The 22,307-nt window shown below is 33.0% G+C and overlaps 4 protein-coding genes and 1 non-coding gene across 7 annotated transcripts; all 5 read right to left on the reverse strand.

The window, feature by feature from the left end:
- Positions 1–582: 582 nt before the first annotated feature.
- Positions 583–10,787, reverse strand: LOC140838259 (probable amino-acid acetyltransferase NAGS1, chloroplastic). Of its 2 annotated transcripts, none has more exons than XM_073204427.1 (10): positions 10,324–10,787; positions 3,518–3,605; positions 3,110–3,315; positions 2,802–2,953; positions 2,069–2,483; positions 1,863–1,960; positions 1,599–1,710; positions 1,354–1,513; positions 1,206–1,278; positions 583–1,145 (listed from the first exon to the last, which is right to left on the reverse strand). In XM_073204427.1, exons 1-10 carry the CDS (start codon positions 10,618–10,620, stop codon positions 995–997), a joined length of 1,752 nt encoding a protein of 583 aa, XP_073060528.1. In that variant the 5' UTR covers positions 10,621–10,787; the 3' UTR covers positions 583–994. The 2 variants fall into 2 exon arrangements, with proteins under 2 accessions (XP_073060528.1, XP_073060527.1); XM_073204426.1 differs by lacking the exon at positions 10,324–10,787 and adding an exon at positions 3,827–4,290.
- Positions 10,788–11,276: 489 nt separating this feature from the next.
- LOC140838260 (uncharacterized) lies at positions 11,277–15,352 on the reverse strand. Of its 2 annotated transcripts, none has more exons than XM_073204428.1 (10): positions 15,069–15,352; positions 13,924–14,140; positions 13,334–13,491; positions 13,057–13,202; positions 12,756–12,818; positions 12,567–12,659; positions 12,301–12,462; positions 12,105–12,211; positions 11,647–11,801; positions 11,277–11,544 (listed from the first exon to the last, which is right to left on the reverse strand). In XM_073204428.1, the coding sequence occupies exons 1-10, from the start codon at positions 15,163–15,165 to the stop codon at positions 11,285–11,287; spliced, it is 1,458 nt and encodes a 485-aa protein (XP_073060529.1). In that variant the 5' UTR covers positions 15,166–15,352; the 3' UTR covers positions 11,277–11,284. The 2 variants fall into 2 exon arrangements, with proteins under 2 accessions (XP_073060529.1, XP_073060530.1); XM_073204429.1 differs by having other exon boundaries at positions 11,643–11,801; positions 15,069–15,351.
- On the reverse strand, positions 15,324–15,397 carry TRNAT-AGU (transfer RNA threonine (anticodon AGU)). The gene has a single exon. It is a non-coding gene; the product is annotated as a tRNA-Thr (tRNA).
- A 973-nt stretch (positions 15,398–16,370) lies between these two features.
- LOC140838261 (glycosyltransferase 6-like) lies at positions 16,371–18,045 on the reverse strand. The gene has a single exon (XM_073204430.1). It carries the CDS (start codon positions 17,795–17,797, stop codon positions 16,499–16,501), a length of 1,299 nt encoding a protein of 432 aa, XP_073060531.1. The 5' UTR covers positions 17,798–18,045; the 3' UTR covers positions 16,371–16,498.
- Positions 18,046–19,775: 1,730 nt separating this feature from the next.
- LOC140837656 (phytosulfokines-like) lies at positions 19,776–20,891 on the reverse strand. The gene is made up of 2 exons (XM_073203768.1): positions 20,638–20,891; positions 19,776–20,325 (listed from the first exon to the last, which is right to left on the reverse strand). Exons 1-2 carry the CDS (start codon positions 20,764–20,766, stop codon positions 20,215–20,217), a joined length of 240 nt encoding a protein of 79 aa, XP_073059869.1. The 5' UTR covers positions 20,767–20,891; the 3' UTR covers positions 19,776–20,214.
- Between the last annotated feature and the right edge of the window lie 1,416 nt (positions 20,892–22,307).

Raw genomic sequence — 22,307 nt, forward strand, 5'->3', positions numbered from 1 at the left:
TTTTCTTAAAATGTTGTCCAATGTATTTATAGAATACACAAAAAAAAAAAAAAATTAGTTAAGGATCTTTTGGACTAGTATGGTCCATTGTGAGACTCTGATAAATATATATTTGTAAGATAGATAAATCCGATTTATTTATGGAGGAAAAATTAATATTTTTAATATAAAAAAATATTTTTATGTATCGAATAAGATAATAGATATGTCATACAAAACTGACCGGTCCCATAAGATTTTTTGTGTAATATAAATTCCATTTGTGTAGGTAATTTAAGGTATATAGATAGAAAGCCGTCATTAAAAAAAAGGGATATTTTTATAAATAAATTACACTATGTTCTATCGGTAATTTCACCGTTGTTGGGGTTTTTGAAAATCTCGTTTTTTTATTAAGTCACTTTGGTTTTGAACCCCGTATATTTTTTAAACCCAATAGTTTCTGGCCCACTCGTAGTTGTTTCTTGAGAGATTTAAATGACGCTTTGCAAGGTTCATTCGTATGCTGCTGAACCAATCTTACATAATAGTTTCATTCTTTTTCCTTTTTTGGGGGAAAAAAATAGAATTATTCAATTTGCAGACCAGAATAACTTATTTTCAATCAATTGAGTAGGATTGGCTGATTTAGTCAGTTCAATCGATAATGAAATTGACAGATTGCACAAATTTCGCATAAAAAATTTACAAATTTCAAATTGAACGCATTCTGAGTCCACACTACATGTATTTATTCAAAATGAAATAAATTTAATCCTCCCAAATTCAAGGGAACACTGCAACTTCGGTTGCAATTTTAGTACTTCATCCTAAGCAATGCCTCATTGATAGATATGCTGGAAACACACAAATTAGAACTTGGTGAAGTTGTGCTGCAAGGTACAGCCATTCTCAACCTCCCTATAGAGCAGATAATATTTATTTGAGTCGGTTACAGTGTGTCATCGTATTATCCTGTGTGTATTGCAATGTATAGTTGAGGACAGGGTTCACGTCATGTAAAAGAACTGTTAAAGCGTATTCCGATCATATCAGGTGATATTCTCTTCGTGTAATACTTTGATCTACGTGTTAAATTTATCATTTTCCTTCTGTGCTCTGGTATGTAATCGATGGAACACTCGCAGAAGCCTCGCCTTACAAACCTGTCAAACATGAAGTGAGAACACACATGATATTAGGCAACCTGAATCAGGAATGCATACCAATCTTCGGTTCGTGTGGTCAGTAGGAAAAGCATTTGCAGTCCAAGGGAAGATGCCTTCTTCTCGATATAATCTGCACATTCATGTCATGCCATCAAATGATTGAACAATGTCAACTCGATATGAAATGAAATATAAAGAGTTTTACCGAGTAATTTGTCTCCTTGTCCCTGCCCACGGCACTCGGGAGAAACAGCAATAGCAGCTACCTCTCCACACTTTTCTTCAAAGAAAGGGAAAAGAGCAGCACAAGCTATAAGGTGACCTTCTCTTTCCATAACTATAAATGAATCCAATGCTCGGAGTAGCTGACATGCAAAGAATACAATTATCAAAGTATCCGAGGGCTATTTTAAATTGTTTCAAAATAATATAAAGATCACAGTCATTAACCTCTTCTTGAGACCTTTTTATCAATACGCCAGAATCTTCTAAAGGTTCCAAAAGCCGTTTGATTCCTTGAAGATCAGCAACCTTAGCCGTTCGCATCCCTTCATAAAGATCGCTGACAAATTAATACCAAGTGTTAGCATATAATATCAACATATTTGATCCCAAGTTTTACTGTGATACACTTTTTCTATAGTTTACCGAGTAAAAGGTTCCTTTCAAAAGCATCCCCTAAAGAATACAAATGGTATCCAAAATGTGGTTTACCTTGCCACCATTGTGCCTACACCATCTCTTTGAAACAATTCCTTCAGTAACACTCCACCAATTGTACCATCCAGAAGATGGACACGTTGGACACCTCCCTGGTAACAAACAGAATCAAAATTATAATAAAAAAGTTAATAAAATTAATAGGATCAGCAAAAAGGTAGAGCAAACAAAGGCTGCAGCAGCTAATTCTGGAGGCTTACTCGACAAACAAAGGCTGCAGCAGCTAATTCTGAAAAGTAACCATTTAAGCGACTCAACCTTTCTTGCCCCCCAATAGCGAAACCTTGTTCACTGGTCCAAAGCCCATTCCCAGTGTCAAAGCCAACACCATTCTGAAACTTTGGAGCTTGATCAAAAGCCTTCCCATTTGGAAAAGAAAGCATATTGTTTGAATCGTTGTGCACACCAGAGGCCGAGTCTTCCTGAGCAACAGCTTTTACATAATTTGCAGCTGTCTCGCTTTGTTTAGCTCGTTTACGAATTAACATGTCTGCATCTTGAAGAGTTAAAAAGCGTATAAGCCTTCCTTGTTCATCCAGAATTGGTCCATCTATGATGCAAATAAGTTTCTCCGCTCCGAGAGCCAAGGCAGATGCAGTAGCAACTTCATAAGTACTGCAATGTTGAAAAGCAGGTACTGTTGGATATTAGGACTCACTTGCTCATTAACGTTTCAAGAGCACACATTTAAATAACTTGGGAGTTTCAGTGAAAAAATTAATCAATGAAGAAAAATGTTTATAACTCAATCAACCACCGAAATAAAAACATAGGCAAAATATAAATAAGCCAACCCAACATGGAAAACAAGCTATCTGTCATAGATATAAAATTAAAAAAATCAATGAAGACAAGTGAAAGAAATTAGCCTACGAACAAATTATGCAGAGAAGTAAATAAAAAACATATCAAAAGCCATATGATATAGCATACTTGCAATTTAATACTTCTCCGGAGCTTGAATAACCAAGATTGTTCAACAGCACTATGCAGCCTTGATCAAGACTCTCGCGAATGCGAGGGACGTCTATTTTCTTTACTTCACCAGTTGAAAGATAATCAGTTCCCTCCACAACTCCTCGTCTCTGCCACAGGAAGAATATCAAATGTCATCAATACAAAAATAAGGAAACCCAAGTTGAGGACTTCCTCTAAAAGAAATTTAACCAGATTATGGTAAACACACAACTTATTATTCAATACAAGTCGGAAGCTGGAGAGTGGAGACCCAATATCCTCACCTTAGCTGCCAGAAAATTACCACTAGCAACACTGACACCGTCATACCAACGGCTGTTGTCACCATGCCGTCGGATACCGCTCAATGAAGGTCCAGGAGATAGCTTGGCTTCAATCATACTACAAATCCTTCCAGCTGCATCCATTGCAGCCCTGAGAGACTCAGGTTCGGTGATCCTGTAGCTACCAACATACTTGGGTTCCGATCCTAAGACAAAACATGTATATTTATACAAACAGAAAGCCAAAACAAATTCGTATTTGCATCAGTATGAACCATTTAAAAGAAATTTAAAGATGATTGGAGTCAAAAAGCTTTTCATGGTTCGAAGTAAATGAAGGCCAGCATTATGAAAAGGTAGCATCTTAATTTTTACTAGGATATATGATAAAATGTAAACTTCTCTGACCTCTTTCAGCCAGAAGCCTGTCGATTTGGACATGGGTCCCAGGAACAAGAACAAACTTTATCCCTAACCCATGAAGTAGAGAAATATCCTACAAACAAGGCTTCATCGATCAGACAACCCACCATCCAAAAGCCAAAACCTAATCCAGCTTACTACTAAACAAAGAGGCAGCAGCCTTGGCGAATTTACATAACACCATGTAAAGTCTCCAAAATTCAATCTTTTGTCCCATGAAGTTGTGAATTAACGGCATACATCAACAGCTCATTTGAAATAATAATAAAAAAAAAGAAAGAAAATATATCGTGCCATGAGAATAGGGTCCAAATGTGGGCTATCGACAATTTCAGCAGATATCAAAACAACGAAAGTACTCCCTCCGAAAGCTATAAAGTACGGCCACGCCTCTCGAAAGAAGCTCACGACCAACTCATCTTTAACCGAACTACTCGCTTCGATTCCCGAGCTCTCTGTTTCTCCTAACACGTTAATCTTCTTCCCTCGGCCATTCTCCCCAGAAGACGAGATTTTCGCCGATTGAATTCCGGCAAACTTCTTAATGATCCTACCATTGTCAAATCTCAGCCCCCAAATCGAGCAAGGAGACAAGAATGGCTTTCTAAGGTGGTGATCGTTTTGAAGTGAACCCGTGGAAGGGCTCGCAAATGACGCTGACATGCTATACGGTCCTACGTGATATGGATTGAAACCCTAATCTAAACTGTGAATTGAACTAAGTTGCCAGAATCTCCAAACAACAAGTGGATTTTTAGTTATGTATTCATTAAACTTTATAAAATAATAATAATATATATTTCGAAAGAAAAAAAAAAGAAAGAGAGATAGGAAGTTACACAAATATGTAGTATATTGTTAGGGATGGTAATTTCATCCGAACCGAAAACTTCGATATTTGATCCGAACAAAGAAGAACATGGAAGAATTGAATGTTTAATCCATTATGAAAATTTCGGGTATAAGGACACGGATGTAGTAACATCTACTACATCCTACTCATTTATATATACATATATTTATGTATTTACTAGAAAAATGCACGTGCGTTGCACGTTGAAAAACAGAATACTTTGTATATGATAATTTTATATAAATATGTTTAAATTATTTTTGAAATAAGAATAACTTTTAATAGATAAATAATTAATTATTTTTTTACAATCGAAATCATCACATTTCTTTCTTTGATCTGAAGACTTCTTGAAATATTTTTGTGTCCGTCCACATGTTGTGGGGACCCGGACGCTAATCATGTTCTTAATCATCATTGAGACTAATTATTCAGTTATAAAACATGGCTAATTTTTTTTTTTTAAAAATGCGAAACATAGTGAAATAAAACATATATACATTTCAGTATATAAGTACAAGTCTTGTACCACATACATTTATTCAACTAAGGTTTAACAGCTAATATCAAGTGTCTAACCCTATCTATAATTCAAGTCCGGAGCCTCCACTCTAATCATGATCTTCTTATCTCTTTTTTTGTACTCGGCAATTGGTTCTTCATCTCGAATATCTATTTCATCTTCGTCTTCATGGATCTTCATGTTTTTGTTGATGTTTATTTCATTTGATTTTTCTACATTTGGTGCTACACTGCCTTGTTTAGTTGGCTTGATAATCTTCTGAGATCTCCGTTTCTTGATATTGACATTTGTTGTTGGATAATTGTCATGTATCTCAATAGCTTCTGCCACAATTTTTAACACTTTCATCACGTTTTTCCACTGAATTATCCAACTTGAACAAGAATGTGTGGAGCTTGTAGCTTGGTTGATTTAGAGAATCTTTATATGGGTTATTGGTAAATTTTGCATAGGAAATTTTTATTGTTAGATGCAATATTTATGTAGATATAAAATTATTTGTTTGTTTTATCTTATATCTGGTCATGAATTTGAATGAAATCTTCAATAGAACATCCAACAAAAGACGCTGCAACTTTTCCAAATAATGTTATTATTGCGATCTCATTCTCATCTTCAATTGTGATTGTTATTCTATACATGTAACACAAAGAAGTAAAGTAATGATCACATTTTTTTATTGTGATATAAAACTTGGGTTGTGTATTGGTAATTTGTTTGACATAAAAACGATTTAAATTCATTTTTATTTCTTTTTTTCTATTCATTTGATGTATATAAGAGTAATTATTACACAAAAAATTAATTTAAACTCATTTTGATTCTTTTGAAGTGTTTTCTTATTGTACCAAACAATTATTTGTGTTTGTCATGCATAGGGTTTTATAATTTGGCAAATTGACAGGCACGTCAATGCAATCCTCATTATGTTCACCATTTGTTTAGTATAGGCTTTGCACGATAAATCACAATTATAATAAAAAAATATTGTGTCGTGGGTAACAAATATAACTTTTGACATAAATATTAAGCAACATTCGAACTAAAAGATAAATCTTTCACTATCATTAAGTTTTGTTAGGTTAAGCGTGCAACAGTGAGAGTAGTATTGGGATGAGTGATCTCCTGTGAAGTTTTCGTGAGTTAAGCAGCTGACATTGTTCGCTTATTTTAAATTTCATTAAAGATATAATTTTTTTTTAAAAAAATTGTAAATTTCATTCCAAAAATAAAATTCATTTTTCTTCAATTATTATAAAATTCATTAATACCTGAAAACGAACAAAAAAAAACATGTATTTATTAATATTATTTAACGAAAATAACGACATAAATGTAAACTCACACAATTTTATTATATTTTTCAAATTTATTAGTCGTGTTTATTTAAGTTATTAATGGATGTTAATTTACTCAAGTTTAAAATAAAAATTGCATAAAAACTCCTACGAGGCTGTTTCATAGGAACATGTCTCATATCCTACCATAATCATGAAAAATCATTGTTTTTCACTCTGAAAATTGACCGGTGACCCATCTGAAGGATATATCCTTGAGACCGGCTCACATAAAACCAATTCAAAAATTGGAGAACTATAAATTCATAAATAAAAAAAAAAAGTCAAACAAAAAGAATTATTTTTAAAATAAGGATATAATTTATTTTGTGAAAATATATTGTAAATTTTATTATTCTTCTATTCATTTTAAATTATATTAAAGATATATTTTTAAAACAAATAAAATGTAAATTTCATTTAAAAAAATGGTGGCTAAATTTAATTTTGTTCAATTTTATTTAGAATTAATTGATAGTTTGGAAAAAAACAATAGAATATGTATTTATTATTATTATTTTAAATTTTATTAAAGATATTATTTAAAAAAAAATGATTTGTAAATTTCATTCCAAAAAATGAAGGTTTAATTTAAATTTCATTCTAAAAACTGGTGGCTAAAATTTATTTTTCTTCAATTTATTTTAGAATATATTAAATAATAGATGGAAAAAAACAAACAAGCGAAGAGAAGTATATTAATTATTATTATTTACGTTATTCATAGATGTTAATTTATTTAAGTTAAAAATAAAATTGACACAGAAACTCTATGAGATTGTTTCACGAGTGAATTTTGTGAAACATGTCTCATATCTGACTTGAATCGTGAAAAAAAAAATTATTTTTCACTACTGAAATAACTGGGTCAGCCTCTCTCAGGACTATATAACAATGAAACTGTTTCACATAAAACCTACTAAAAATTTGAAAACTATAAAATTTTGAATAATAATGTAAAATTCATTTTTATTCAATTTATTTAAAATTCTTTAATTAATAAAAAATAGAAATCAAACAAAAATCAAATTTCATTATTCTTTTATTTAATTTAAATTTCATTAAAGATATATATTTTTTAAAAAAATAGAGTGTAAATTTCATTTCAAAAAATAAAAGATAAATCCAAAAAATGGTGAATAAATTTTATTTTTCTTCAATTTATTTTAGAAGTCATTAATAGCTTATAGAAAATAAACAAAAAAATATTTATCAATATTATCGTTTCGAATTTCATTAAAGATAAGTTTTTTTTAAAATGGAGTACAAATTTCATCACAAAAAATGAAGACTAAATTCATTTTCTTCAATTTATTTTAAATTACATTAATTAATAGATGAAAAACATATAAAACCAAAAATAATAATAATAATAATGGAGTTCAAATTTCATCAAAAAATTGAAGGCTAAATTTCATTTTTCTCAATTTATTTTAAATTTTTTAATTAATTAATATATGAAAAAAACAAAAAATAAACATGTATTACTGAAGAATGAAGGCTGCTAAATTTTATTTTTCTTCAGTTTAGTTTAGATTCTATTAATTAATAGATTGAAAAAGACTAAAATTCATTTATGTTCAATTTATTTTAAATTATATTAATTAATAGATGAAAAACATATAAAATCAAAAATAATAATAATAATGGAGTGCAAATTTCATCAAAAAAATGAGAGTAGGTCTCATGCGAGACCGTCTCACGGATCTTAATCCGTGAGACGGGTCAACCCGACCCATATTTAAAATAAAAAGTAATACTTTTAGCATAAAAAGTCATACTTTTTCATGGATGACCCAAATAAAGATCCGTCTCACAGAATACGACCCGTGAGACCGTCTCATACAAGTTTTTGCCAAAAAATGAAGGCTAAATTTTATTTTTCTTCAATTTATTTTAAATTTTATTAATTAATTAATATATGAAAAAAACAAAAAAATAAACATGTATTACTGAAGAATGAAGGCTGATGCTAAATTTTATTTTTTTATTTTTCTTCAATTTAGTTTAGATTCCATTAATTAATAGATTGAAAAAGACTAAAATTAATTTCTCTTCAATTTATTTTAATTTCATTTTTCTTCAATTTATTTTAGAAGTCATTAATACCTGATAGAAAATAAACAAAAAAATATTTATTAATTTTATCGTTTCGAATTTTATTAAAGATAAGTTTTTTTTTTTTAAAAATGGAGTACAAATTTCATCACAAAAAACATGGAAAACAACAAAAAATTAAATATGAAGTGTTTCTTCAATTTATTTTAAATTTCATTAATTAATAGATGAAAAACATGGAAAACAACCAAAAAATTAAATATGAAGTGTATAAAGATTGAAAAATACTAAAATTCATTTCTCTTCAATTTATTTTAAATTTCATGAATTAATAGATGAAAAACATGGAAAACAAAAAAAAAAATTAAATATGAAGTGTGTAAATGAAGGTAAGGACGTTTATGTAAATTCACAATTCACATTCATATATTTATACTTCAATTTATTTTAAATTTCATGAATTAATAGATGAAAAACATGGAAAACAAAAAAAAAAATTAAATATGAAGTGTGTAAATGAAGGTAAGGACGTTTATGTAAATTCACAATTCACATTCATATATTTATATAGATATAGATTCATATTAAAAAATATTAATTCTAATTTATTTTTGAATGATAGTAGTTGGATAAAACAGATAAAATTATTAGTATAAAACTAATGTAATTTTTATAAGATAATAGTGTTGGAATAAATTATTTATAATATTTTGTTATTTTTTATATAATGTTTAGTTTGTAAATTTTGTATATTTTTAACTTTTTTCTTATTGTTTTCTTAAGAATTTGATATTTAAGTATAGTTTTATCAAAATAATTTAAATTTGAAAAATACAATTGTTGGTGGTAACATGATGTTTGGGTAGGGATATGAATATTCAGTACTCCGACAGTTATGGAGATGCAGATGAAAATTGAATACTCAACGGTTGAGAATGAGTATGAAGTCAGATTTAATAAATGAAAACGAGGATGAGACATAGGCATAAAATCCTACCCGAACCCATACATTGTCGTCCTATATATTATATACAATTCATGTTTATTTCATTTTATTTCTTTTGTAGGAATAATTCATGCTTATTTATTTAATTTATTTTTGAAAAAATTTGGGTCACGAATCTCGAATGTGAAAGCTATCCCAGTGTGAGACAAAGATGTAACTGGACCCCGGGCAACTAAATACTATCTATATTTACTATATTATTATGTTTGAAATAATTAAAGTAACTAATTTTTATGTCATTCTCTTATGTTTTTATAAACAAAAAATACATTTTTCCTCAAATCACAAAACATAAGATGTTTTGTTTAATAAAAATATCTTAAACACATTTTAGTAAATTTGAATCTTATCTATCTAGCATATACAAATGAAATACTTCTTCATTATATTTATTTATATTTTGAATTTTTAAATTAAATAATTAGATCATTCATAACATAAAAAATTATTATAAAAAATATTTTTAAAACTTTAAATTTTAATATAATATCTCGAATTAACACAAAAAAATATTCAACATGACATTAAAATTTTTTAATATGCATGTATAGTGTGCCAAGGCCCAAGGGACGCAAGTGTCAGGTGTAATTTAATTTTGATAGAAAATTGAATAAAAAGTAGAAGAACCAACACAAGATTTCGAAAAGTTTAACTGTAATCAACATAAAGCGGCATAAATATTACAATTAATGAAACCAAGATTTGTACTTCCATATCATTTGATTTAATAGTGATGCCAATATGCAACATTTCGCCAAGAATATTAAATTATCGAACCATCTTGTCCGCAAGGGAAAGTTCTTAAATAGGATTGACAAGTGCAAACTGGCAGCATGAATTGCCCACACGTAAATCAGTGAATCACTTATTTAACTTTGCTTAATCTTCGGGTTGCTTAAATAAATAAGTACGTGTCATGCATGAAATTCTCCGAAATTCTCTTCGCTTTCCTCCTCCTTTGACTGAAAGAAGTTCATTTTTCAACTGCAACAAGACAAGAACAGAGAGGCATACCTGGAGAATGGAGGTCAAGTACGGACCATCAACAATCCCACTGGACAGTGCCACCACCATCGTACAGCCTTTATTTGCCACAAAATACGGCTGCGCCTCCTTCATCGCCTCTGCCCACGTACGACTTCCTGCAGCACGGCAATTTGTGGAACAACACCTTGGGAGGGAAAGCTTTCCTTTCTTATGTTTTCGACCATATGGAAATCCAATCTTCCCTTTCAAATCTGCCCTTCTGAATTTGTTATCTTCATGGCTCGGGAACTGAAGAAACAGAGTTAATGACTTTGCCATGCACATGTTTTGAATCGGTAAATCTAGAGAAAAGGTTAGAGAAAAACTAATGTGGTCCGAAGATGCAGCAGGATGTTGATATTTGATATCTGATCAAATGAAGACAGCCGTGTGACTTTGAGCATCTGTGTTGATGACTGTGAAAGACACGTTCACGAATTAAATATAACGATAGAGGGTGATGAGACCACACTATGGCCAATCAAAATCTGCATCACTCATTGCGTCCAAAACATATCTGCATCACTCAACAACTCACAAATCGCGACACTTTACACTTTGCAAAAAAATATATTTATGTTCCATCAGATATATATATTTTTGTTTTTGATGTGTCAGATCAACTGTAAGATTGGCATTGAAATCAAGTTTTACATTATGACTACAATTAGGACAATAGCTTAAACTTTTGACACAATCACACCAAGAGTCGAGAAATTATGGGAGTTCAGATGAATTGGCTGTGCCATTTGAGGGGGGAAAGGTGAATATTAAGCAATAAATCATCGTGTAAATAGTGGATTCTACATTAGCCGCGACTATTTTTGAGTAAACATCGTCGAAGTCAATAGGTTAGCCGGCCTACAGTTGATAAAACACGAGGGTTAATCAAACAAGTATCACCACTCTAAAGTACAGAATGTGCGCCAACTTGAATCAACATGAATCTTCAAAACAAACTGAACCATCTCCGATTCTTGTTTTCAACTTCCTCTTTCTTTGGAGCCAATGTTATCCTATCCGCATGAGCGACGGCCCATCTGCTAAAATCTGGAGAAGAAACGAGACCTTCTAGCGCTTGCTGTGTGGATTCCCTGCTGAATTTATTCCATTCAGCCTTGGAAAACTTTCTTCGATCAGGGGTCTCATGGAACGTAGAATAGAACGTCTCTGCATTAGACAATCTTGTGGGCGACTGGCTAGTTGAAGCTGAGAGTATGGGAAAAAAATAACATGTCAAGAAGACTGCATACTTAAAATTTGATGATTCAGTTTGAAGGGAAGAATATTAGATTTCTCAAGGAAACCTGCCTCGACTGGAAGAAGTTCTGTTCAAGGGTTTGGCATCTCGACTGGAAGAATAAGGAGTTCTGTTCAAGGGTTTAGCTTCGGATGAGATGTTGGCTGGTGATGCATAGGGATCGGGTGATTTTCCGTGATTGATCTTGTTGAATCTTGACAACTTTCTGCAGGAATTGCGCGTATTATTTTGCATACCAAAATGCAATCCGCTGTTCAACATAGCTTTTGGAACAAACATCACAGAAAAGCACAGAGAGCACGGAAACAATTCTCCTGTTCAGACTGTCACATACCTTGAAATTCAATGTATCGTCAATTTCCTAGAGGACTCATATAATCGAACGGTTTGTGCTACATAGAATGAACTTGACCAAATATAGCACCACATTTTAAGTTCATTTTATACAACGATAACCAAATTTTATCAACCAATATAACGGATGCTTATGCTGGTATAACAGACTTACTTATAAACACGACGAACTAGCTTCGGGTGTATCAATTTTTTCAACACCGAGGAGATGAAGATTCCACACATCAATGCCTCTGCAGCTAACAAAGGGTCCACAGAACACTGAAGCATACAATATAGAGCATCTCAGTATTTTCCCAGCAAAGAGATGATCATTTTGACACTCAGTTGCTACTAAACAAAAAAGGAACCTGAAGAATCATCACAGAGGAAACTATCCGAATAGCCCACGCAACGAAATGAGAGACACCTAAGTCAATGGATCCATCCTCTGTGAGCACAAATTTGCGAACCACCCAATAACCCAGCCAAGCTCCAAAAATTGTTAAAAAAACCAACAGAAATAATACCATCTGCATCAAATAGACAAGTGTATGTAAGTGCAATGGCTGTATTCCACCGTCACGAGAGAATCTAATTAATGGTGGAAGATTGTGTTGGAATCCAACTTACTCACAGGATCATATATGTCTTCAGAAAGCCCAATCTCAATAAGTAGTGATCTAAACAATCTTGGCACGTACTGTAGAAGGAAAGTTCCAAGTCCAACCTGAATAAAGATTTATATAAAGTAGACACCGTCATTGTAGACAATCAAATTAACAAAACAGAAGAATAGGTTGCTTTAGTTTTTGTATATACATACAAAGCATGAGTATAGGAAAATCGCAAGCGAACTCTTCCGACCAGTGGGAAGAAGCTTCATACCCTGTCAAAGAACAAGAAAAAAATGGTGGAAGGAATTACAATGAAGTACGCAGAAAAAGAAAGAAAAACTAGATACATGCATCCCCGTGAAATATAAATCAATTGTGTCCATGAGATTCTAGGACTTCTAACAAGCCAGCCACTCAGTATAAGTTCAACAATTCTCTGTAAATCATAAGTCCAGAGGTCTTTTGCACCAGTAATTAATAAATAAATGCATGCAAAAGTAAAAGACAAACCTGGAAAAGGACCATTAGCGCCACAAGAAACACTCCTACTGCCATGGCACCACTATAGTAGAAAATTAAAGATTTACTTAGCCAGGAAGCAAGAGCCATCATCAATATCCCCCAAAACAGGAATATTACACGGTACAAGAAAAATTCTGCAAAATGAGGAACTATCACTAACCAAAAGGGCACGGCAAAAAATGAGAAATTGAAACAGGTAACAGACGGCCAAGACTGCAGCTGTAATAATGATATCAGCATCAAAGAATGGATTATCGAGACAAACCTTCAGCTAGAGAGACCTGAAGGCTTTCTGAATTAGATCCTGCCATCCTTATATCTAAGAGCTTGTGATCAAAAGGAGACATCGATTTAATCCATAATCCCTCAGTAAACCTTTCCCACTTGTCTTGAGAGCACATTCCTATCCCAAGAGATAAATTCCTGCGATTTATAATTGTGCGATAAAGTCTGTTTTCAGAAGACAGCACACAGATAGATAAGGCACATGCACATCTTACATATAATATAAGAAACAGAAAAGGAAATTTTAAGATGATCGAAGTAAAAACGAAATGGTAAGATGATCAAAGTAAAAGGAAACACAAGACAATCAAGGTCTAACGTCAGCAAACACCAATCTAAAAATTGATATTGAGATTTTAGCTTCAAATTGATGGCTCTTTCTTGCCTAAGTGACAGATTCCTGTATTATATTAATGAATATTGTTTTGCTCAACATTCGAGTGGCATGCTTCACGAGAACTTAAAACTCATTCCGAGCAGATACGGACAAGAGAATAGAATTATTAGGAAACAAAACATAATTTATTAACTAAACCCAGTGTGATTTAGTCTGCTTTATACAAAACTCACCTATGGAAACACATCTCAATATTTGGAGAACGACCAGTCTGGTTTGCATGCGAAACTTTTACCTTCACAGAATTGGCAAACTTGTTCAAATGCTTAAGTCTTGGTAATCCATGAATTTGAACTCTCTCACATTTTACTTTCGTTCCAGGCTTCAACCCTGGAGATTTTTCTACAACCAAGCTGGGAGATAGATGCAACGTTGTAATCTCAGAAACAACTGCAAAACGAAAAAGAGTCAGATATTTCCAAGAATGGCAAATGCGCGCTGCTCTCATCATTAAAAAGAAGAAGAAAGAAAGATAGTATTTATCAATGTTCTTGACACCTACATACACACTCTTCCCAAAATTGAAACTATTCCATCTTCCGCTTTTTGGCAGCAATTTTTTATTAGGCTATTTAAACTCCATTAGAGGGTATCTAAGAATTTAATAATAAATTATAATGTGCTCATCATAAAACCCTTACTTGAGATGTATGATGATACAATCCCAGTGTTCTATTAGGTTGTGTTTGGTAATATGGATTTAAAATCGATGGAATTCGATTATAGTTGATTGATACAGATGAAATAATGGATGCAATCTTAAATCCATAACTTAATTATTTACACGTTATTACACAGAATATAATGAATTTCAAATATCTTCGTCATTGAGCGAACTAGAAATTCATTATATTTAACATAAAATACCATGTAAAATTACATGAATTTGAAGTTTATGTTGTTGTTTTTCTGAAACTACAAAAATATGAAATTCATGGATTTAAAATTCATCTCTCTTAATGCAACCTTACAGTATTATGAGCTAAATTCCCGGGAGCCAAAAATATGGAGAACTCGAAAGATCAATTAGTTTGGGAAGATAGTAAAACCAACTTCCGAGAAGAAAATTAATTACTTGCAAAAAGTTAATCTTCGCACAAAAACCCTAAAATCACAAACCAACAGATAGACAACTTGAAACAAAATCGATCAATATTGTCACACTTCAATTTGTAACCACAATATTTATTTCCCTACTCTAACAGCTAGCATTCGGGTGTCGAATCTTCTCCTTCTAGCGGAAGAGCTATTTTGTATAAAAAAAAAAGGAATCTTGGAAAGCAAATAATTAAAAAACCAGCAGTGGCAAGAGTTTTACCCAAAGAAAAGTCCGCAGCGGAGCTAATTGAAGGAAAGACGGAAGCTAACACGAGCAGAAGCCAGAGAAAGAAAGGCGATGGAGTTGCGACGGCCATTGCTTCAAGCCAGTGAAGATGACATTGAAATCAATTTCCTTTACAGAAAATTATACAAATCTTTTACATTGTTCGGTCATCCGGATAGCATTGAAAACCCTAGCAGGCGTGAATTGTCAGAAAAGCTTAGACAAAATGATGAAGCAAAAAAATAAAATTGCTCTCGTTGAGAGTCGAACTCAAGACCTCCCGCTTACTAAACGGGTGCTCTAACCAACTGAGCTACGAGAGCTTGTAGCGACGGAAGATTCGATATTAAACAAAATATATAATAACTACGTATCGTCCAATGTAAAAGATTTGTATAATTAATTTAATGGGTCAATTTTCTGGAAATAGCTCCATCAGCCAAATAATAATTATCAAAGTGTGTTTGTTTCATTCGAAGTTCTTTAATTTAGTGGCGAAAATTTCCAGGTAATCATTCCTATCCTTGTCCAAAAGGCACGATAAAGTTCCCCTGATTAACGGATTTTAATCCACTAGGAGAAAGAAAAAGTTAAGGCATCTGGGATTCTGTATCCTTAATCCTTTACATTCCTTTTATCAAAGTAATGGCGTTATTTCACTTTTCGATCACTATCAGACTAAGTGCTCCCATCTTTCATTCCTTGCCGACACCAAACACTGTCTCTGCCCACGAATTACATGGCCTCCTTTTCAAAAAATGATATTTGAAAGTCCTGCGTTCTTAAAAATCAGTATGTATCTGATTTTTAAAAACACGATATCTTAAAATACCATTTATTTCGGAGGGAAGATCTTGTACTCTTTTTTTTTTTTTTTTTTTTTTTCATGTTGTGTTATGTGTTTTTGAAACTATTTTACCGAATACTCTTATTTACTCAATCAGATGTGTGATTTTGTAATTTTTTTTAAATATTTTTTTTTCAATATACACTTGTTCCAACATTATAAATATTACCTGAAGCTGATTATATTATTACAAATTTTTTTTATCATGTTAACAAAATAAATTTACAATCAATAGATTTTCTTTCCCAATTGACTAATTATTTAAATTCTATCGTATATTGTTTGGATCAACTACGATCCTATTAAAACATAAAATTTTAAAAGTAAATGTTAAGTTTGACTGTTTGAGCAAGACTTCGCCGCAAAATAAATCAATTTTGTCATTAATCGACTCATTGGCTTATGTTTAATTAACATGACTCGATTGAAGCTTCGTGAGAAGAAATATGAAGTTGAAATATCTAATATCAATAGAAAAGTTGAAAGAAACATATAATAACTTCGGGATTTAATACGCAAAATAAATTTTTTTTTTTCAAGAAGGAACAAAAAAAGATAAATTGCATGATTTCTAATTTCAGGTGAACTCATCGGATTCATCACCTGGAAAATCGAACGGCAATGGCCTAACGGTGGATCCATCCTGGATATTTGGGTGTCTGAAACCATAATTCCTCAGCACCTGATTATCTGCGAAATTCAAAGCTCGTTCCATCTCCAATCTGCAAGAATTTTTCCCGTACTCCGGGTTCTGCTCCCCGCTACACGGCTGGCATCCAGTAAAATGAGTAACAAAAGGCCGCCGCCACCCCGCCGCCACGAGACTTTCTCGCGCCGCGTCGAAGCTCTCCGTCACCGCTTCCGCGTGCCTCCGCCTAAGCTTCGGCGCTGCTCTTTCTGCCTCCTCGTATTTCTCATTGATGCTGTCGAGTTTCCCGACAATTTCACGCCAGTAGCCATGCAAGAAGTACTCGTTTTCTACGTAAATCATGTCGCCCCATTTCTTCTTCTCTTTCAACAGTAAATAAACAAGTGCCGACTGATCATCCGACTCGGGGAACAATTTGTCCTTCAGGGTTGATCTCAAGATTTTGCCCCATTTCTTATAATCTGGACTGCTTGGACCCATGCTTGCCCATTTTCGCAAGAAATCCATGGACCATTGACAGTTTCTAATCAAAAAAATACCCGCATTCAGTCCAACCCAGCTCTTCTTCTCGTAAATCAAATTGGGCCAGCCATGAACGACAAGGTTGTGATCTTTGTACCTCTCCAGTGGAACCTTGAACTCCATGTCTGTGAAAATGGCATCCGAATCGACCCAAAAGATCCATTCCACTTCCGGGTGGGCCACCATGGCGGCCCGGACTACCGGAATCTTGGCCCAAAAAGAGCGCATTTTTGGATTCAAAATCGCGTTGTTGTAGAAGACATCATATCCATGAATTCTACAGTAATCAACCTTGTTCTTGAATAACCTTAAAAGCAAATAATCCCCTACAGGATTTTTACACGGAGTAGGTTGAGAACCCGTCAGGACTAGCACACGGGTCTCCACCCCTGACCCGAAAGTCGGGTGATTCTTTAGCCATTCCCTTTTCTTTTCATCCCAGTCCACCACAGGTCTATCCATGGTGTAACCAACTTCATCATGGAATGTTTTCTTTGTAATTTCTTTGCTCATGTTCAGGATTTGCGCTTCTCCGTCTGTGCAGTTTTTCCCGTTGGGTGTCGAGAATAAGGTGGAAAAACTTGGGAACGGGTCCGTAAAGATCCACATAGCACAGAACATTAGAATTGCCGTCGCAGATGCTATACCGAAAGACATCTCTCTCCCAAGATTTGAACGTTTTGTTTGGACAACAGATTTGGCCATGGCTGATTTTGAGGAGAATTTGGAAAAAGGAATAAGGTTTGCAAGATTTTAATGCATAGCAGCAGATTGCTTTCTTGATTGAAATTTGAAAGGCATAATCAAACGCAAAGGTGATATTAATTGTGATTTTTATAATAACGGCATGTGGTTGAGATTTTAAATTTTTGAGGAGTGTAAGAAATAAATCCCACTTAAGCAAATTTATTTAATTTAAAAAGTAATCGCATAATGCTTGTCCAATTGGGCTTGTTTTGCACGAAACTATGTATGAATTTCGACTGTTTAAGAAAGATACATTAAGTTAAGGAACCATTGGGCTTTCTAAATTCAGAAAACTGAAACAACAATCTGTGTCAGCGGGGGGCTTCTGATCAACGCACATACTCCGAAAATACACCGCTGGGAACGGAATATTTCACCTTATATATCTCTTGGGGCACTGTCCCATGAGAAGATCAAAGGCTCAGTTTTAACCAAACATATGTGGAGTCCACCAATTCATATGTGAGATCCACCAAATTTTTTAAAATCAACGGCCCAGATCCTGTGGGACACTGTCCCCACAAGTAGCATCGACACTACCGGCTGGAACATACACACTTACTGCCAATCAGACAAAAAGCTATGGTACCCAGTCTGAGAATTTTTCCTTGTCTTTTTTTTTCTGTAAGGTATTATTACATGATCATCCATCATCTTCCATTCCACAATTTCAAAAATTGCTATTGAATGCTGATAGCTACGAAACATTTATTATCACATTCAGAGACGGATTTATTCTAGGGTTGTACTGGGCTGTAGCCCAGCCCACTTTATTTTTTAGCAAAAACCGTCGCTAATATTTGCGACGGTTTTAGTAAAACCGTCGCCGATGTGGATCGGCGACGGTTTTAATTCAAATAGCGACTGTTTTTTGAAAAACCGTTGCTAATAGCGACGGTTGTTTCAAAAACCGTCGTACATCAATGTCTTAGTCCAATCAAGTCCCGTCCATTTACAAGGATGAGACCAAATTCATCCCATATCCTCTGATCCGCCCCACCTCAATTCTACAAAATTTCTCTCCCAAGTCCCAAGCCTTTTAGCGACAGAATAGAATTGCGGACTCCCGAAGAAATCGAATTGCTCATCGGCAAGGCAACAATCTAGGTAAGAATCGGCTATACATGTTTTATTTTGTTTTTTATATCTTCTCTGTGCGTGATTTGTGGTTTCTTGATTGTTTGTTGTTGAGTTGTTGATTGACTATTACTTGTTTATTTGTTTAATAATTATTTTATTCTTGTTTAGGATTATAACTTGAACTATTTCAAAATGGAACATCAATAGAACATCATTACCACTTTGATGTTTTAATGCAGCAATAGATTTCATTTTGATGGAGTTAAATACTCGGTTCAATGAGTCATCGGTGAAACTTCTTTCTCTTAGTACAGCTTTAGATCCTAAAAATTCATTTGACTCATTTAACAGTGATGATGTTTGCAAGCTTGCGAAGAAGTTTTATCCTGGAGATTTCACAGCACAAGAAATTGTTGCTTTGGAGTATGAATTGATACATTATAAACTTGATGTGATGCATAATTTAAAGGTTTCTACACTTGTTGAGTTGTGTCAGCAATTGACCGAGAGTGGGCGGTCAAGTGTTTATGTTATGTTGACTAGATTGATTCATCTTGTTTTGACATTACCCGTGTCTACTGTCACTACTGAGCGGGCTTTTTCAGCAATGAAGCATGTGAAGACGACACTTCGCAATAAAATGGAGGATGACTTTCTTGCCGATTGTTTGACACTCTATATTGAACGAGATTTAGCTAAACATATTGATGTAAAATCTATTATTGATGAATTTTATGTTTTAAAATCTCGTAGGGCACAACTTCGTTGAACGATATAATGTAAATTTTTTTTAATAATATATAACTTATCATATTGAGTTCAAGCCCCCCAACTTTTATTCCTGGATCCGTCCCTGATCACATTCAAATGTCAACCACCTTTACTACCTCATTGATCGAAATCAACCTGCGAATCTTCTTCTGATTTTTCATTTTTGCCTTCAATTTCCCCGAAACGTGATTTTATTAACCATCCCTCAAACATTCCCAATGGATTCTGCTACATATATACTTGTTACCAAGATAGAAATTAAGCAATTTATTATACATATACGCGAGAATAAATTACAAATGCATAAAACTATATCTATTATTTGTTTATACGTAATTTTAAATATTTTTTTATAATTATTATAATATAAAAATTTATGAAGTTAAGGGACATCAATATACAGAACCAAACCAGAATTTAATATATATATATATATATATATATATATATATATATATATATATATATATATAAGCAATATTAACTGATAAAGCAAGATTATAATAATTTTTTTCTGAAACTCTTCATGGCTTGTTTTGTTGGGTATAAATGTAATCAATATGAGCAGCCAAACTCCTCCTCATCAAGCATTCCTCATCTCCAATTCCCTTGCAGCTATTTTCCACTTCTAGTACCTTAACAAAATGTATAAGTGATAAATTTTTTCAATCAAAATCATAATGTTAGGACAAAAACTTTAATGTTATTGTACGATCGAGTATTTGCTGTCTTACTGAAAGATATAGTTAGTTAACGGTGCAACTCAAATTTTTTAAACCGTACAAGAGTTCAAACGTCACGTTTCAATCCAGTTCGTACGATTTTTCGGAATCTACATACATGCACACGGGATCGGATCCAGGCCAATCGAGACATAGTTTTATTAACTCGTAATGGATTGATAATAATAAAATAATTATTTTCTGAAAAAAAACATGATGACATACCTCTTGTTTGGCTTCTACTTGATCGATATGAAGAGGGGGATGATCAGGAAGAGTTGAGAAGGACAGAGAGAAGCTGGAGAAAAGCAGGAGTGCCATTAGGAAAACAACCTTGGCTGTAGCTTTAGACATTTTTATTTTTTAATTTGTTGATGATATGTGGATAAAGTTTGGAAATGGAGTCAATTTATATAGGTCTCATGGTTATGGTGCTAATTACTGTAAAATGTGAAGGGGTGAACTCGAAAAGCGTAAAATGGGAGACTTGGATAGATTGAATCAATGTTATAAATGTAAACAAATTTTTTTTTAAAAAAAAAAATTTGAAAGATGATGGATGATACGTTATTTGATTTTCCATTTTTCTTGATGGCAAAAACTTATGTGAAACGGTCTTACGAGTCGTATTTTGTGAGACAAATATCTTATTTGGGTTATCCATGAAAAAATATTATTTTTTATGCTAATAGTATTGCTTTTTATTGTGAATATCGGTAGGGTTGACTCGTCTCTTTGTATATCTGAACTCAAAATTAATGCGGAAAAAATATTGACATCAAAGTTTATTTGCATTTTCTTTTAATTGTTGAGTAAAATAACACAAAAACTAAAAGTAACGAATATCTGTTTGTTCGATAATTTGAAATTATAATATGCAAATGGGAGACGATACAATCTCAGGAAAGTAATTAAGCGTGGAAGTTTCCTTCGGGTCGTGGTTGATTAATTATTGATTTTTGGAGAAAAGACCTGTCCACAAAATGTCTGTCTGCATTCGGAATTTTGAGTATGATTGATTAGGAAAATCAGGCATCTTCAATTTCCTTAAAAAAATCTAATTCATGTTTTTGGAACATTAGTGGAAAAAGATATTCAGCATTCTCATAAATATCACAATTAACGTGGTATGACCTATCCATTTGATTGCAAATATGATGTCACAAAAGCCATGTCACTCACTATATTTATATTAAATTTCTATGGACCTGAAAAAATCTACTATAAAAAAATAACTCAAATGTAGAATGAATTTATCAAAACAACTCCAACATATTTATTATGAGTAGGTCTCATGTGAGACCGTCTCACGGATCACAATCTATGAGACGGGTCAACCCTACTCATATTCACAATAAAAAGTAATACTCTTAACATAAAAAGTAATACTTTTTCATGGATTATCCAAATAAAGATCTGTCTCACAAAATACGACCCGTGAGACCGTCTCACACAAGTTTTCGCCATTTATTATTATAAATTTGAAATTCTTAACTCCAAATAAAGATTAACAGAGTACTCGTTTAAATATTTATTATTGAATTTTTACGTCTTAACACTTGATTCAATTTATCTTTTTTCTTTTTTTTTTTAAAATCGTGTATTTCTTTGAGCTGTTAGAACGTATTGAAATCCGGCCCACTAACTGAGAATTAACGGGCCACGTCGAATGCGGTGTGGTTGTTAGTGGGCCAGGTCTTAATCACTAATATATAAGGGATAATTGGCAATGTGCATATTATGTATTTCTTTGAGATGTAACAACGTATATAAGCGTCCGTAGCAGCCCACATACTTTTCAGTTTTCCGTGTATGCATTATAGACCCTAATTTAGCCTTTTTTTATCGACATTAATCCGACCATAGCATTTTCTTGATCGTCATTTTCGCTACGC

This window comes from Primulina eburnea, chromosome 8 (genome assembly GCF_022965805.1).
Source record: "Primulina eburnea isolate SZY01 chromosome 8, ASM2296580v1, whole genome shotgun sequence".
In the NCBI taxonomy this organism is placed as follows: Eukaryota; Viridiplantae; Streptophyta; class Magnoliopsida; order Lamiales; family Gesneriaceae; genus Primulina; species Primulina eburnea.

Bases quoted from the DNA above. Each gene is read 5' to 3' on its own strand.
- LOC140838259 (XM_073204426.1), bottom strand. From the start codon at position 4,195: ATGTCAGCGTCATTTGCGAGCCCTTCCACGGGTTCACTTCAAAACGAT. The intron at 3,316-3,517 runs GTCAGAGAAGTT...GTTTTGTCTTAG, and splicing joins CAGGCTTCTGGCTGAAAGAG to GATCGGAACCCAAGTATGTT. The intron at 1,279-1,353 runs GTAAAACTCTTT...ATGAATGTGCAG, and splicing joins ACAAGGAGACAAATTACTCG to ATTATATCGAGAAGAAGGCA.
- LOC140838260 (XM_073204428.1), bottom strand. From the start codon at position 15,165: ATGGCCGTCGCAACTCCATCGCCTTTCTTTCTCTGGCTTCTGCTCGTG. The intron at 14,141-15,068 runs GTAAAACTCTTG...TTCGTTTTGCAG, and splicing joins CGCTGCGGACTTTTCTTTGG to TTGTTTCTGAGATTACAACG. The intron at 11,545-11,646 runs GCAGGTTTCCTT...CCATACTCTCAG, and splicing joins CAGAACTTCTTCCAGTCGAG to CTTCAACTAGCCAGTCGCCC.
- LOC140838261 (XM_073204430.1), bottom strand. From the start codon at position 17,797: ATGGCCAAATCTGTTGTCCAAACAAAACGTTCAAATCTTGGGAGAGAG.
- LOC140837656 (XM_073203768.1), bottom strand. From the start codon at position 20,766: ATGTCTAAAGCTACAGCCAAGGTTGTTTTCCTAATGGCACTCCTGCTT. The intron at 20,326-20,637 runs GTATGTCATCAT...CATTTTGTTAAG, and splicing joins AAGTAGAAGCCAAACAAGAG to GTACTAGAAGTGGAAAATAG.